At 33.8% G+C, this 14,010-nt stretch overlaps 1 protein-coding gene across 4 annotated transcripts in view; it reads left to right on the plus strand.

The window, feature by feature from the left end:
- Wdr37 (WD repeat domain 37) overlaps positions 1–14,010 on the plus strand; it is a 205,768-nt gene that overhangs the window by 46,786 nt on the left and 144,972 nt on the right. Inside the window, exon 1 of one of the 4 annotated variants that reach the window (XM_035364378.2) lies at positions 10,094–10,149. The exons of the other annotated variants lie outside the window; for them this stretch is intronic. Within the exon in view, the coding sequence (XP_035220269.1) occupies positions 10,109–10,149 (41 nt within the window). The 5' untranslated portion in view covers positions 10,094–10,108. Of the gene's footprint in view, positions 1–10,093; positions 10,150–14,010 lie in introns of those variants that run through there. 4 annotated transcript variants of the gene reach the window in all.

Consider the following 14,010-nt stretch of genomic DNA (forward strand, 5'->3'; position numbering starts at 1 on the left):
ATGTATATTTTTACTTCCTTGTACGAAGTAAAAAGGAAGTATTGTAATCGCGAAAAGCTTCAGGCAGCATATTTCAACGAAAATATCCACTTTGACCGCTTTCGAATGCAATTTAACGATGTTTTTGCGTGATATCTGTACGTAAGTACAGAATAAAAGACTCTTTTCCTCCCCCCCCCCAAAAAAAAACTAAAAAACTGCTTTAAAATGAATTCTGAAGAGAATTTTTCGTGGCGTCTGTACGAACGTACGTACGTACGTATCTCGCATAACTCAAAAACGAGTAGCCTCAGAACGTTGAAATTTTGTATATAGGACTACTATAACATGTAGATGTGCACCTCGTATTTTGATTTCAATCGGCCGCGCCAAACGTATATAAATATATTTATAAATATATCCACTCTGTTACCCGGCTCAGTGATCTCAGTTTCTTTACTCTTACATGTTTGTAAATTGTACATTTTTTGCTTTAAAAATGATTGAATTATGTTGTTTTTATCTTCCGGTTAAGGGTTTTATGGCTTTAGTAAATCTGTATGCAATATTTTTAGAATTATCAACAATTTAAAAATTCTTCAAGTGCCGCTAAGCCTAATTTGATGGCGGCCATTGATGTTTACATTTGAAACAGGAGACTAGTGGATTTGTTGCCAATCTAGAGAAACTTAGCTTTGCAACAACAAAGATAACGCATTCATTTATTATTGCCAATTAAATCATGCTTAATCCTTTCTTGAATTTTTTCGAGGAAATAAGCGTTTAAGATTTACTTCGTAACTTTTAATACAGATATTTTGTATTTTTGTATTTAGTATGTATTTTTGCCTTGTCGCGATGTGAGAACTGAATTAATTGAATGAGAAATACTCAATCTTCTGTGAAAAGTTTCTTTTTTTGTTTTGTTTGCTTAATTTCTTTTATACATAGTTCTAGCTTTATTATAGTATTTGAATAGAACATGTGGCAAGGATTAGATAATTCTTTAAATGATATAAATTTTGTGCATTCAGAGTTATAATATGCGGTTTACTTCTCTTCTAGAGACTCTGCACTAGGTGCAAAAAGTACGTTCAATCTTACTGGATTCAACTCACCATTAAATACACCCTACTTATAATATATTGGTAAAGGCCGCACTAGGCCGATTGCCCTTTAATTGTGTTATGACGTAGACATAGTTATAATATGAATGAAATATAATACTGTTAAAGTAAACCTAGTGCCAGAGTGTCGCTATGGTAAACAAAGTTAATTTTAAAGAATGCATTTATTCTATTGTGTTTTATGCGCTGTCGGCGAAGTAGGTTTAATTCAATCTGATAAGTTTAAATAAAATGCAAGAAAAAATGCGTATAATTTAATATTCCGTACAAGGAAGTCATGTGGTGTACACATCAGATTTTTTTCTTTTTCATAATAACCATTTCTAGCGGTTGGTAAACCGAAAAAAAAAAAAAAAAAAAAAAAGAGAGAGAGAGAGAAATCAAGTAATAAAGTGAATAATGAATGCAGGCAACTTTGTTGAAATCAATCCTAATCTTTATTGACCTCGATTTACACAACACAAGGAATACCAGCATAGCACGAAGATATTACCTTGGCCTACCTAATTGTTTTTGTTTAAAAAAAACATAGGTAAGTTTCTCAATTCTTTGAAAAAGAGGGTGATTTGATAGCAGTCATAATAAGGGATGTTAAAAAAATTAATTTCTTCTCTTTTATTCCCATTTCATTAGAAATACGTAATATTCTGTGTACCAACATTTGATTTACTAGCCGGCTTAAAAATTGTATTTTAAAATTACCTATGTCGTGAAGGAAATGCATTTTTAAATTAGATTTAAAAAGTTTAAAAAAATATTCTTAAAAACTGCATTTGTAGCTTTTAAATCAATAACAGGCGTACTTAATGTGATAATTAAATGTATTATTCTTTGTCGAATGACAAACACTTTGACACGTGGAAGATAAAAGTTTTTTTAGTCCAAAGGGATTTGAATCCCGAAGGACTATTAGTTTCGTTTTGGCATTTTGCGTCGGACGGATAAATGTCGGTTCACTTTTCAAACTGTTGCCATAAAATGTTAGAGTCCTGCATTATATTTGAAGAAATTAAATAATGAAAATCTGCGTAAATGTATGTATATTTCTCACATTGTCATAAAATAACGGTACATGGAGTCATCGAATTTTGAATAACGTAATCCTCCAACGAATATGAGCATGTGGAAGACCAAATTTGAAATTTGAAATTTGTTTTATGATCGATTTCCTATTTTTTAAAACTTTGACGAATTTTTGATTAACAAACTCAAGGATTTCAAAGCGAGCAATGGCAACGTTGTGCAGAAAAAACATTTTTATCTCCAGCGCGTGAGTCTCTGTATCGGAAATTCTAAAGATATGCTCGTTTTAAAACTATTTTGCGATATTGCTGTTGCACTGGATTTTATGGTTTAAGTGCGAGGAACATGATATTTAATAAAGAAACGTAACACACAAAATGTTAAAAAACGCCCCTTTGGACGTAATTTAAAATCTGAAACATTTCAGATTTTTTTTTTTTTTTCCTTAAATAACCGAGTTTGTCTATTTAATTGTAAAGATATACATCATGCACTTTGCAAAATGGGAAAAAACCAGCGAGCTGGAATTAAAAATGTTATCGTTTTTAGAGTTCAATTTGTTAATCAAAAATTCATTAAATTCACATAGAATTTGAAATAAATAAACTTTATTTCAGCCTTAGAGGTGCACATTTTGCGGTTAGAGTTTAAGTTAGTTTAATGTGGCACGACGCACGAGAGCCCTTTTTCCCACAATGTTTGAACACACATATCTACACATATTCATTATTTCGTACACATTCTTCATTATTTCGTAATAGAGGCTGAAGAAATTCCATTAAAATCATTAATTACGGTAAGTCACCCTCCCCCTCCCCCAAAAAAGACGAGGAAAAAATTGCACACCTAAAAAGAATCAAATATTTTGCACTTAGAAATACTTAATAGAGTAATTAAATGGATGAATGTGTGTTTTCATCATAATATCTCTCGTCACCTTTAGTGTAATGGAAATCGATATTTTACATATCGTGTTCTATTTTATATTCGTGTTCTTGGAACTGCTTATCGCTACCATTACCTAGATTGATCTCGCGTCATTAAAAGAATTATTGATTATTTTGTTACCGACAATGTCTTCGTAAGAAATTAAAAGCAGACGATCAAAGGACCCCTTGCTTGCAGAAATTATTTATTTTTCTGTATTTTCGCCTGCTGCCATGAAAAGACAAGAGTGGGAAAGAAGAAAAACTTTTTACGACATGTGTTACATTTTGAGTACAGGTAACAAAGTTTTAAAAGAAAAAAATAAGAGCATGATCCACGTGACCTTAATGGTGAGACCATATGCGGTATGGATGAGTTAGTCGTGCTTTTCTGCTGCTTTGATATTTCATTTGTTTTATGACTTTTTAACTAAAGAGCGTGGGATTGGAAATCTTGTTCCTGGGTAGACTAAAACTTGGTAATGTTTAAAGAACAAAATATTCTTTCATTAATTTTTATGTTCACGGAAGTTATTATATTATACTTACTCACGGGATTGGTTCGTTTGTTTCTACTGCATAACTTTAGCAGTAACCCTTAATTCTAGAATAAACAAAAAAGTGAAAGGATTCAGATTTTAAAGGTTCAGCAGAGAGTTTCCAAATTCTCGCATGCGACTCTGCATATAAGCGTTACAAAAATAAGTTGTAAGCAGTAAGTGTTATGATTCGAAAAGCAGACATTCGACAACATGATATTCTTCAGGGTTATAACTGCCCATGCCGTACTTGAAAAGTGATACATCGCAAAAGTGAACATAAGCTATATCGTTTATGAGGGTTATTTGAAATAAGGTGAGGATAATTTATGAAACACTAGCCTTCGTCTGGCTTATAAATGTACCAAAAAAATTTTCTGAAGGGTTTCCTAACCTAATTTTCCAAACATTAAATTTAAAAACTGCACGGAATTTTACTCTGCAGAACAAATTTATCAAAAAAACAAACAACAGCAAAAAAGAAAAGACAGAAATTTCAACAAAAATGTATTATATATGAAAAAAATTACAATTAAATAAGCAATATTCCTTAACACAAATATTAATTATCCTAATAAATAAATTAACCAACTTCCCTTTGCAAAATCGTAAGAATTGAAATGGTATAAAGGAAGTTAAGAACTTCGTTTCCTAAAAAAAAAAAAAAAAAAAAAATCATGCAAAACTTTTTAGATAATTAAATTTATATATAAATAAAACATAATATAAAAAAATTACAATGAAATAAGAATTAGATCTCGTATTTTCAAGAGAAAACAGTTAACAATCCAGTGTCCAAAGCAATGAATGAAAAACTATCGCCAAAACCACATTTCTAAAAGAATCAAACTGTCATCAGAAAGCAATAAACAATCAAAGTTGTGCTTTGTGGATGACATAATTCAAAATATGCAAACTTATTTGCCATTACCTAATAAAGAGAGAGAAGAAGAAAAAAGGAAATTCTTTCTGTTGTGCCTCCCCGAGACACATGCGCGTCAAAATAAAAAGATTGCGATGTTCGTGTTGCGTGTATAATTATCTCATATTTTCAGCAGTCCAGTATACAAAGCATTAAATGAAAAACTGTTGCCAAAACACATTTCTAAAAGAAGGAAACTATTCGAAATGATGCGATTTCATCAAAAAAGATTTTTAAAAAAAGTTCTAATTCGAGTTTTGGAAAAAAAAAAAAAAAAAAAAAAAACGCTTCGAGATGCACTAGCTCTAGTCTAGATGCACCTATGTATCAAATTTCGTAGCCCTGGGTTCTATTAGCTTACGCGCAGCACGAGCAAAAGACACACACACACAGAGAGACTCTTTCTTTTGTTACATGTAGAGATAATTTAAACAGTCATACTCCGTAACACCGTAAGAGTGAGGATAAGTTATAAAACATTATTCAAAAAGTAATACTCCGTAAACGTGATTGGACGTAAAGGTAAGAATAAAGTATTAATAAAAGTAAGTAATAAGCGTTATTTGAAAAGTGATAACACCGCAAAAGTAGTTCGACAAAGAGTGAGGATAAGTTACAAGCGTTATATGCATTTTAAGCATTATTTAAAGTCTGATAATCCGCAAAAGTGACAGGAAGTTATAAGCGATCTACGTTATCGTACGAAAAGCAAGCATTCGGCAGCGTGATATTTATTAACGTTATAAAAATACAGGGGTTGGACAAAAATATGGAAACACCTTTAAAAAAAAACATGTTTCTTTGCTTAATATGGTGTAGGAAACCCGTTGGTATCCAAAACAGCTTGCAGTCTTCTCGAAATGGATAAATACAGTTCTTGTATGTTTGCCAAGGGAATATTATACCATTCTTCCTGCAAAACGGTGGCAAGTTCAGATAACGATGTTGGCGGTGGATAACGAAAACGCACTTTCCGTTCCAATGTAGACCACAAAGGTTCGATAATATTCAGGTCTGGTGACTGTGGTGGCCAGGGGAGATGGGACAACTCATCCTCGTGCTCAGAAAACCAGTCCTGGACAATGTGAGCTGTGTGAACAGGGGCTTTGTCGTCTTGGAAGACCATCACCATCGGGGAACAAAGTTTGTACCATGGGATGAACTTGATCGGCCAAAATGTTCACATAAGTCTTGGCAGTCATGTGCCCCGACACAGTTATCATGGGGCTAGCAAAGAACCACGATATGGCTGCCCAAACCATAACAGAACCCCCGCCATGTTTCACTCTTGGCAACAAGCAGTCTGTATTATATATAGGCTTGAGATGGCGTTCTCCAGACGTAAACTCGCCCAGAAGTGGAAACAATGTGAAAGAAGACTCGTCAGACCATATTACTCGCTTCCACTGCTCTATAGTCCAGGCTTTATGACTTGAACACCACCTTTTCCTGTTACGGGCATTAGCATCACTGATGAGTGGCTTCTCGATTGCAGCACGGCCAGCAATTCCCTGTTTATGAAGCTCCCTTCTAATTGTTTTGGTACTCACAGGGTTCGGTAACACAACATTCATTTCAGCAGTAACTTTTGCAGCTGCGGTCTTCTTATTTTTTGTCACAATTGCCCTTAATGATCGTCTGTCACGATCACTCAGGACACACTTTCGTCCGCGCTGTGATTTAGCAGATGATATTTTTCCGCTTTTCAAATATGCGGAATAAATCTTCGATACAGTACCTCTTGAAACACTAAACACATCGGCTACCTTTGCTTACGGAAGTACCTACCATACGTGCTCCAACAATTTGCCCACGTTCGAAGTCTGTTAACTCTGACATAATGCAATGACAACCTCACATAACAGTACTCCGACAACAACTGAACTGTTTAGCACATTTACGAAGTTGTATAGGTGGCGTCAGTAGTCAAAAACGCCAGCGCCACCTACATATTTCATTAAAATCAATCTTTCTTTTCAAACATGCATTTCACAAGATGTTTCCATATTTTTGTCCATCCACTTTATGTTGTAAGTTTTATAAATGCTATAAACTTTATTAAAATAAATTATACTCGTATACCTCAAAAGTGAAGATAAGTTATAAGCGAAATACATTATTATCCGAAAAGCTAACATTCGATATGATGTTTTTGAGCGTTCTAAGCATAAAAGTAAGCATTACCGATAGAATTTAAATATTTGCTGAAATTTACGATAATATCGATTTTATACTACAGCTTCTGTATGAATATACAGGGTGATTCAAAATGAATGTAACGATTACAAACGGCTATAACTGTTTGAATTTATCGGTAAGAATTACGTAGAATTATGTAATTGAAAAGAATTTATTGGTTAAAAATTACGTAGAATGTAGAAAGAAATTCAAAATTTCGTTAGTTATGGCGCAAGCGCAATGAACCGGGGACCTCCCTCACATAGGGGTATGGAGTTTTTAAACCGACATCTTCCAACGCGTTGAATCGGTCGCGCTGTAGATGCCAGTGATTTGTTCTGCTGTTGGCCACCTAGATCTTCGGACTTTACGCTGCGATTTCTTGCTAGAAGGTTATGTGAAAGACCTTATGTATGTAATTCTTTTGGCGAAAACATACCAGAACTAAAAAATGGGCATTTCTAATGTGCTTGCGTTGGTGACTCCAATATACTTCAGAATGTATAGCGGGAAATGCACTACCGCTTAGATGTTGTCCGTGTTGCCAAGGCGTGTCGCAAATAATATTTGCAAAGCATATAAACGAAATTTTGAGCTTACATTACAACTTATTTTGACATTCTGTGTAATTCTTACCGATAAATTCTTTTCAATTAAATAGGTTTAGCCGTTCGTAACCGCTATATTCATTTTGAAAGCATGTAGTATCAGTAAGTGGGCACTCAAAATACGCTGAGGTAGGAAACCGTCAGATCCCCCCCCCAGGTGCTCTCCCTCAAAATTAGGGCGAAAGCGTAATGAATAACCAGGTTTAGGATTTTCGAGGAGAACATCTGGGGAACGAGTCCGAGTTACTTCACTTACCAGCAATTACACTTGTGGAAATTATTTTGATTAATTGATAGATGGCGCTAGCGTTGCGTGTTAACGCGACGCGACGTGCCTTCTGAATTTCCATAGACTCTCCACCGGCAGCTCGATAGATGGATGTTTGATGCTTCGCACACTTTAGGAACACTTCGGTTCCTATTTAAAATATTTCGATTCTCGATTATGAAAGCATATAGATTTGTTTGTCAACTGAACCACCATGTTTTGATTGATGATCTGTAAATATTGTTCATTTTAAAAGTGATTGATGTCGATTTATAGCGATCTTAGAATATTTTGAAACAACACTCGACAGCGCTTTTTTGGGCCCTGTCGACAGGGGTTCTTATATCTTGAGTGCTTCCATGCCGCACAGACACTTTACATTTACAAACATCCATGCTGCCTGAGTGATTCGAAACCAGTCCGTTCCTTACGATCTCAATCAAAGAATTGCCAAGTGTACTTCGATAGTTACCAGGCACCAGATTGAGATTAAAACGATGTTTCATGATATCAAGTCTTTTTTCATTTCGTTTAACGTCTACACTGAAATCGTTCGTCGTAATAATAGGAACGTCTGTATCTACAGTAAACTCTTCATCGATCGATAAAGTAGTCTCGGAATATTTCATCAATGCACTAAACAAGAGCATCACCAAATCTCCTGAATTAACAGTCGTATGAATATATACGGATGCTAGAATAAATCTTGACAATCCATTAACAATTACATGAACCAAACAAATATCTCCAGCTTTTGCGTCTTGTATTCTCTAACGCTGCTCAACTGTAAATTCTATTGGTTATGGTTATGCGCCACTGACCATGCTTTCGACCTAAGGTAAAACCGAATGAAATGAAATTTTATTGGTACACCATCCGCTACACTCGTTAAATTTCTATAAATCACTACATCTCTAGCTTGAGAAATAAAATAAAATGCAACGAACACCACCCGAACATGGTGATTGTCTACGCGCGACTGTCTACCAGATGACCTTGCCTCTCACACGCGGTTGCGTATTCACACGGAGCTTCACCAAAATTTCGCTATTTTTGACTCATTACTATGAGTCTGCCCTTTCTCCAATTTAATTATTTTTAAATCGCTACTATTAGCTCACACTCTCCCTATATCTTGTACAAACTTCCAATCGTTAATAAAATGCTTTTTATTCATCCACTCAGGTTCAAATTAGGAATTCTCACGCGCTGTAAAAATTAATTTTATAACAACTTATAAATAATAGTACACGACCGTGGTCAATGGGATTGTAATATTTAACAAAAATAAGTGGCAACAGTAAGACAGAGTTCTAAAGATTTTTAAAGTGTATGGAATTAAAGAATTGTGGTTTTGTAGGTTTGGATGAAGCGGGTGTAATGCCCCATGATGGTGCGAAAATTCTCCCCATGTTTCTGTGTTAACGTGATAATAATATATGTTTAAAATATAACCCTTTAAAATGTTCTTTTGCTTATTAAAATAAATAAATGGCACTGTAGATTATGCAGTAATATATCTAGGACAAACTCTGGGTCCGTGACACTTAGCCGGCAACCACTTAACCACTTGTTCGTTAAACCTCCTGTCGGCTAAGTGTCCGTGTCGGCTAAGTGTCCATGTCGGCTAAATGTCTTGTCGGCTAACTGGTGTCGGTTAAGTGTCCCGTCGGCTAAGTGTCCGCGACCGGAAAACTCTTCGCAGCAGGTCATGCATAGGTCGCCTCGAGTTGCGTGAAATCATTAGATGGAATATTAATTGAAGAACTGGACTGCTCGAAACTTACTAGAAAGGTTGCTTGGAATAATAAAGCATTACAAGAGATGGGTAGAAGGAGAAATTATAGACCACCATCAGCTTCATAAATTTGAAACGAAAAAAAAAAAATGTTAATAATGTTAATAAAAAGTAACTAAAATAAAATTTTTCTTTGTTGACCTAAGTAGGAATTGACTTAATTTTTTTTTATTTATATATATATATATATATATATATATATTTATATATATTACTTGTTTGTATGTGTGTTTGCTAATGTGCTCTTTCATCTGTCTAACGATGTATTTAGATTGATTGTAACACTTATAGTTTCGAAGATAAAAGCATTCTCGCAAACCTCAAATAGCGCTTTAATTGTTGATCCATTATGCAGGAATGTAATCCTACGTTAAAAGATTCATTTGTTTAGTTTTAAGATGCAGGCTGAATTTAAATGACATGCCAATTGCTCTTTGCACAAGTCATGTGTCATGCTTTCTTAATAATCTGATTCTGATACTATTGCGTGTAATTTGACTCTAGCTAACAGGAAAGTCAGTTACCGTCACCCGAGATCTCGTGCTTTTTTTTTTTTTTTTTTTTTTTTTTTTTTATTCGGTTTCATATATGAACAGATTAATATAAAACAATAGATTGTAGCGAACAAGGAAACATTCGATGTCGACGCAGACGTTGCTATTCAACGGCAGTTTTCGTTCCTTCATGTCAGGTAGGAACTTTATTATCTTCGGAGAGATAAATAATTTTACGTGAGAATTATGATGTGCATTAGAGGCAGCCATAAAGAATTGCTGAAAAGGTATATTTTACATTGAAATTGTTTTTTAAAGCATTAGCACAGATTATATTGTAATTCAATTCGTATTTTAATTTTTAGCATCGTTTTCTTTATTTGCTGGTACCTTTTACTTCCTTGTACGAAGTAAACGTACTTGTACGAAATATTGTAATCGCAAAATATTTCGGGTATCGAATTTCAACGAAAATATCCATTTTGACCGCTCTCGATTCTATTTGAATGATATTTTTGTGTTATATCTGTACTTACGGACAGAATAAAGGACTCTTTTTCCCAAAACGGATTGCGAAATGGATTCAGAAGAGTTCTTTTACCGTGACATCTGTACGTACATGCGTGCGTGCGTATGTATGTATCTCGCGTAACTCAAAAATGAATAGCCGCAGAACGTTGAAATTTTGTATGTGAGACTGCTATAACATGTAGATGTGCACCTCTCTTTTTGGTTGCAATCGGCCACACCAAAAATATATGAATGTAGGTATATATGTTACCATGAAAGACCGAAATTGGAGAATGTCGACTTTCAACGGAGAATGTCAGCATTCACCAAATACGTCCTTGAAAGATCGAATATTGCATTACATTCTTGTATATTCGGACCCTCACCGGTGTATGTCGACAGTCACAGATATGCTGTGTTGTAGGTGGAAAAGAGAGATCATAAAGTGTCATAATAGTTTAAGTTGTTGCAATAAATAAGATTTGAATCACATAATTTAGTAAGTTTTTATTACTATTATTTTATTTTCTCATTTAGAACGTACTGTATAATTAAGTAAGTCTTCTATTATTTTTCTTTCTCATTTTGAATGTATTGTGTGTTTTAAGTTCTTATATTCTTAAGTTCTTATTTTAAGTTTCAAGTGCGTTTTTTTCGCGACTGATTTACGGAGAAGAAAGTATAATGTTCTTATATGTTCAACATTCACCATTAGTACATGGTGAATGTCGACATTTACCGGTGTAAGAGTATTTGGAATAATATTTCGGAAATAAAAAGATTTGAGAAATAAGAGTATTTGGAAAATATTTCGGGCATACACTAAGCGACTATGTGAATGTTGAAATTCACCGGTGAAAGTCGACATTCTCCAGATTTCGGTGTTTCACCGTAACATATGTACCCACTGAGTTACCGGGATCGATGAGCTAAGTTTTTTAATTCTTATATATTAGTAAATTGTGCATTTTTTGCTTTAAAAGTGATTGAATTGTATTGTTCTTGTGTTCCGGTTAAGGTTTTTATTCCTTTAGTTAATCTACACGCAGTAGTTAGTAAGGTATATTTTAATTTTATAACAGTTATTTTAATTTAATTGTGCTTTCCTATCTTGCCTTGTTCCAACTTACAACTCCCTACCATAATGAGTTTTTAAAATCGAGTTGAATGCAAGTAGTAAAGAAAAGTTCAACTTGTTTCGAGAGAGCTAGGAATCCTGAGTAGCGCGCATTTCCCTTCGGGCTAAATCTATCTAAGGTGCTGTTACGCTAGGCCGTTTTATTACGTGCGTTTTTGATAGTTTGTCGGCTAGTTTAAAGCTAGGGGCCAACTAGATTAGAATTGTGTTAGCTTCGGCTAAATCTTAGTCAGATATAGTTCGTTCTTATTTCTTATATGTGACTTTAGGCCTTTATTATAAGCCCGAAAAAAGGGACCGGCGCTGTTCATCGTATTTTGAGTGAATAAAGAGTAATTAACCCTTCTTGAGCTTACGATTTCTGTTCTTTGAATTAAGCGATAATTCGCTTAACAATTCATTAGGTTTCTCTGCATTTCATTTAGCAGAGTAAAAGTGAGGAACTCTACAAATTATAGAATTATCAACAATTTAAAAGTTGTTTAAGTTCCCGTAAGCTCAACGACGCCGCCATTTTGTTTGCATTTGAAACTTCATAGCATAGAGAATTAAGTCAGATTCTGCACCAACTTTAGTGTCTTTTTGCCGGGTGAGACCAAAAGTTTTGTGCACCTAAAAATGTGTCTTTGTTGCCTAATTTTTATTAATTTAAACTCTAATTTTAATTGTAAATTTTTTTAACTGTATTTGGTGTGTTAGGATTTTTTTTCTGTGTTTTACAATTTTTAATGAAGGTGTTTGGAGTTTGTATGTATTTTTTCCTTGCCGCGAAGTAAGAACTTGAATTGATTGAATGAGAAATATATCTCTAATGAAATTGTGGAACTAAGTTTAAATGTAGTGTGTCAAAAAATGTGTAATATATAAGAGGCCGTACAAGGAAGTCACGTGGTGTTCGCATCAGGTTTTTAATTCACTTTCGTGTCATCGGTACCATCCTAAAACAACGAATTTGCCCTTTTTTTAACATTTAACTTAATTTCTGTAAAAATGAAATTTTCGATTATATGCAAATTTCAGTTTTTACATGATGTCAGATGAGAGAGGTGTGCGTAATTTTTTAGACGCATGTAAAAAAAATGAGGGTAGCGAATATTAATTAGAAATCAGAATTAAGTTTCTGGAAATACTAAATCCCCAATTTCGTGTAATTATGAAATGGTACCATCGGTATATAGTTATGTTTATTGTAGCAAAGCTAAATTACATAGCAGTAGTTATGCATGAAAATTCCTTTAATTTCATTAAAATTTATGCAGAAATTTGTATTCAATATCGACCGAGGCGGATGAGGGATGTCGTTTTTAGGCATGAAAGCGGATATCTGGTTAATTTTCCCGTGCTGCAGGAGTATTAATTTTTTTTTCGTTTTTTTTATCTCTGTTAATAAATAATGAAGAATTAGAATATATGTATATACGTATGTAAGTTTCTTGCGTTGTGCAGAAACAACGGCTCCTAAAACTACGAAATTTCGAACGCTTGTGGTCCTTCACCCGAGCGTATGCACTTCGAAGCCTGAATTTTCACTTTGTTTTCTATTTATTTTATGTTTAGTGCAAGCTTAATAATTTGTTTATATATGTTTTGTGCGAACTTAATAAAATTTGAATTAAAAAGCTCGTCGATTTAAGAGCAGTTTGTTGCCATTCGGCAAAACATAAGATATGTATGTTTCAAATTTAATCCGCAAAAATTAGCCATTTTAAAGAAATGTGTTGCACTTGGCAAGGTGTAAAATATTATTAGCCCATAGGACGTTAGCCCTGAAGGGCTGTTAATTTCGTTTTGGCATTTTGCGTGAAAAACTTTAAATGTCCGTTTCACTTTTAAAATTGTTGCCATCAAATATTATCGCTTTGTGTTATATTTAAAGAAATTAAATAATGAAGGATCAGCATAAATGTATGCATGTTTCTCTCATTGTGATAAAACAGCGGTACCTAGAGCCATTAAATTTTGAATAACGTAATCCTCCACCGAATACGGTCATCTGGAAGCCCTAATTTGGAATTTGTTTTATTATCGATTTCATATTTTATCAAACAGAAAAGAATTTTTGATTAAGAAACTCAACGCTTTCAAAGCAAGCAATGGCAACACTGCGGAAAATTTAAAAAAAAAAAAAAAAAAAATTTCCGTTATGCGCGCGATACTGTGTATCGGAAATTCTAAAGGTATGCTAATTTTTAAATTATTTTCCGATATTGCTGTTGAATTGAATTTTATAGCTTAAGTTAGAACGCGACATTTAATAAATAAAAGTAACATACAAAACGTTAAAAAAAAAAAAAAAAAAAAAAAAAAAAAGTCCCTTTGGGCGTAATGTAAAATCTGGTAGCTTTCAGTTTTTATTATTATTATTTCTCTTTCAATTAGAAAAATTGGCGATTTAAAAAGAAGTGTATCCACTTGGAAAAGCCCTAAGATATTGTCTTTTCACATTTAATCGACATATTTGGCTATTTAAAAGCAATGTATTGCCATTCTGCAAGTTTTC

The sequence above is a fragment of the Stegodyphus dumicola genome, chromosome 4 (genome assembly GCF_044657685.1).
Source record: "Stegodyphus dumicola isolate Sdum_Otavi_A_Nest chromosome 4, ASM4465768v1".
NCBI lineage: Eukaryota > Metazoa > Arthropoda > Arachnida > Araneae > Eresidae > Stegodyphus > Stegodyphus dumicola.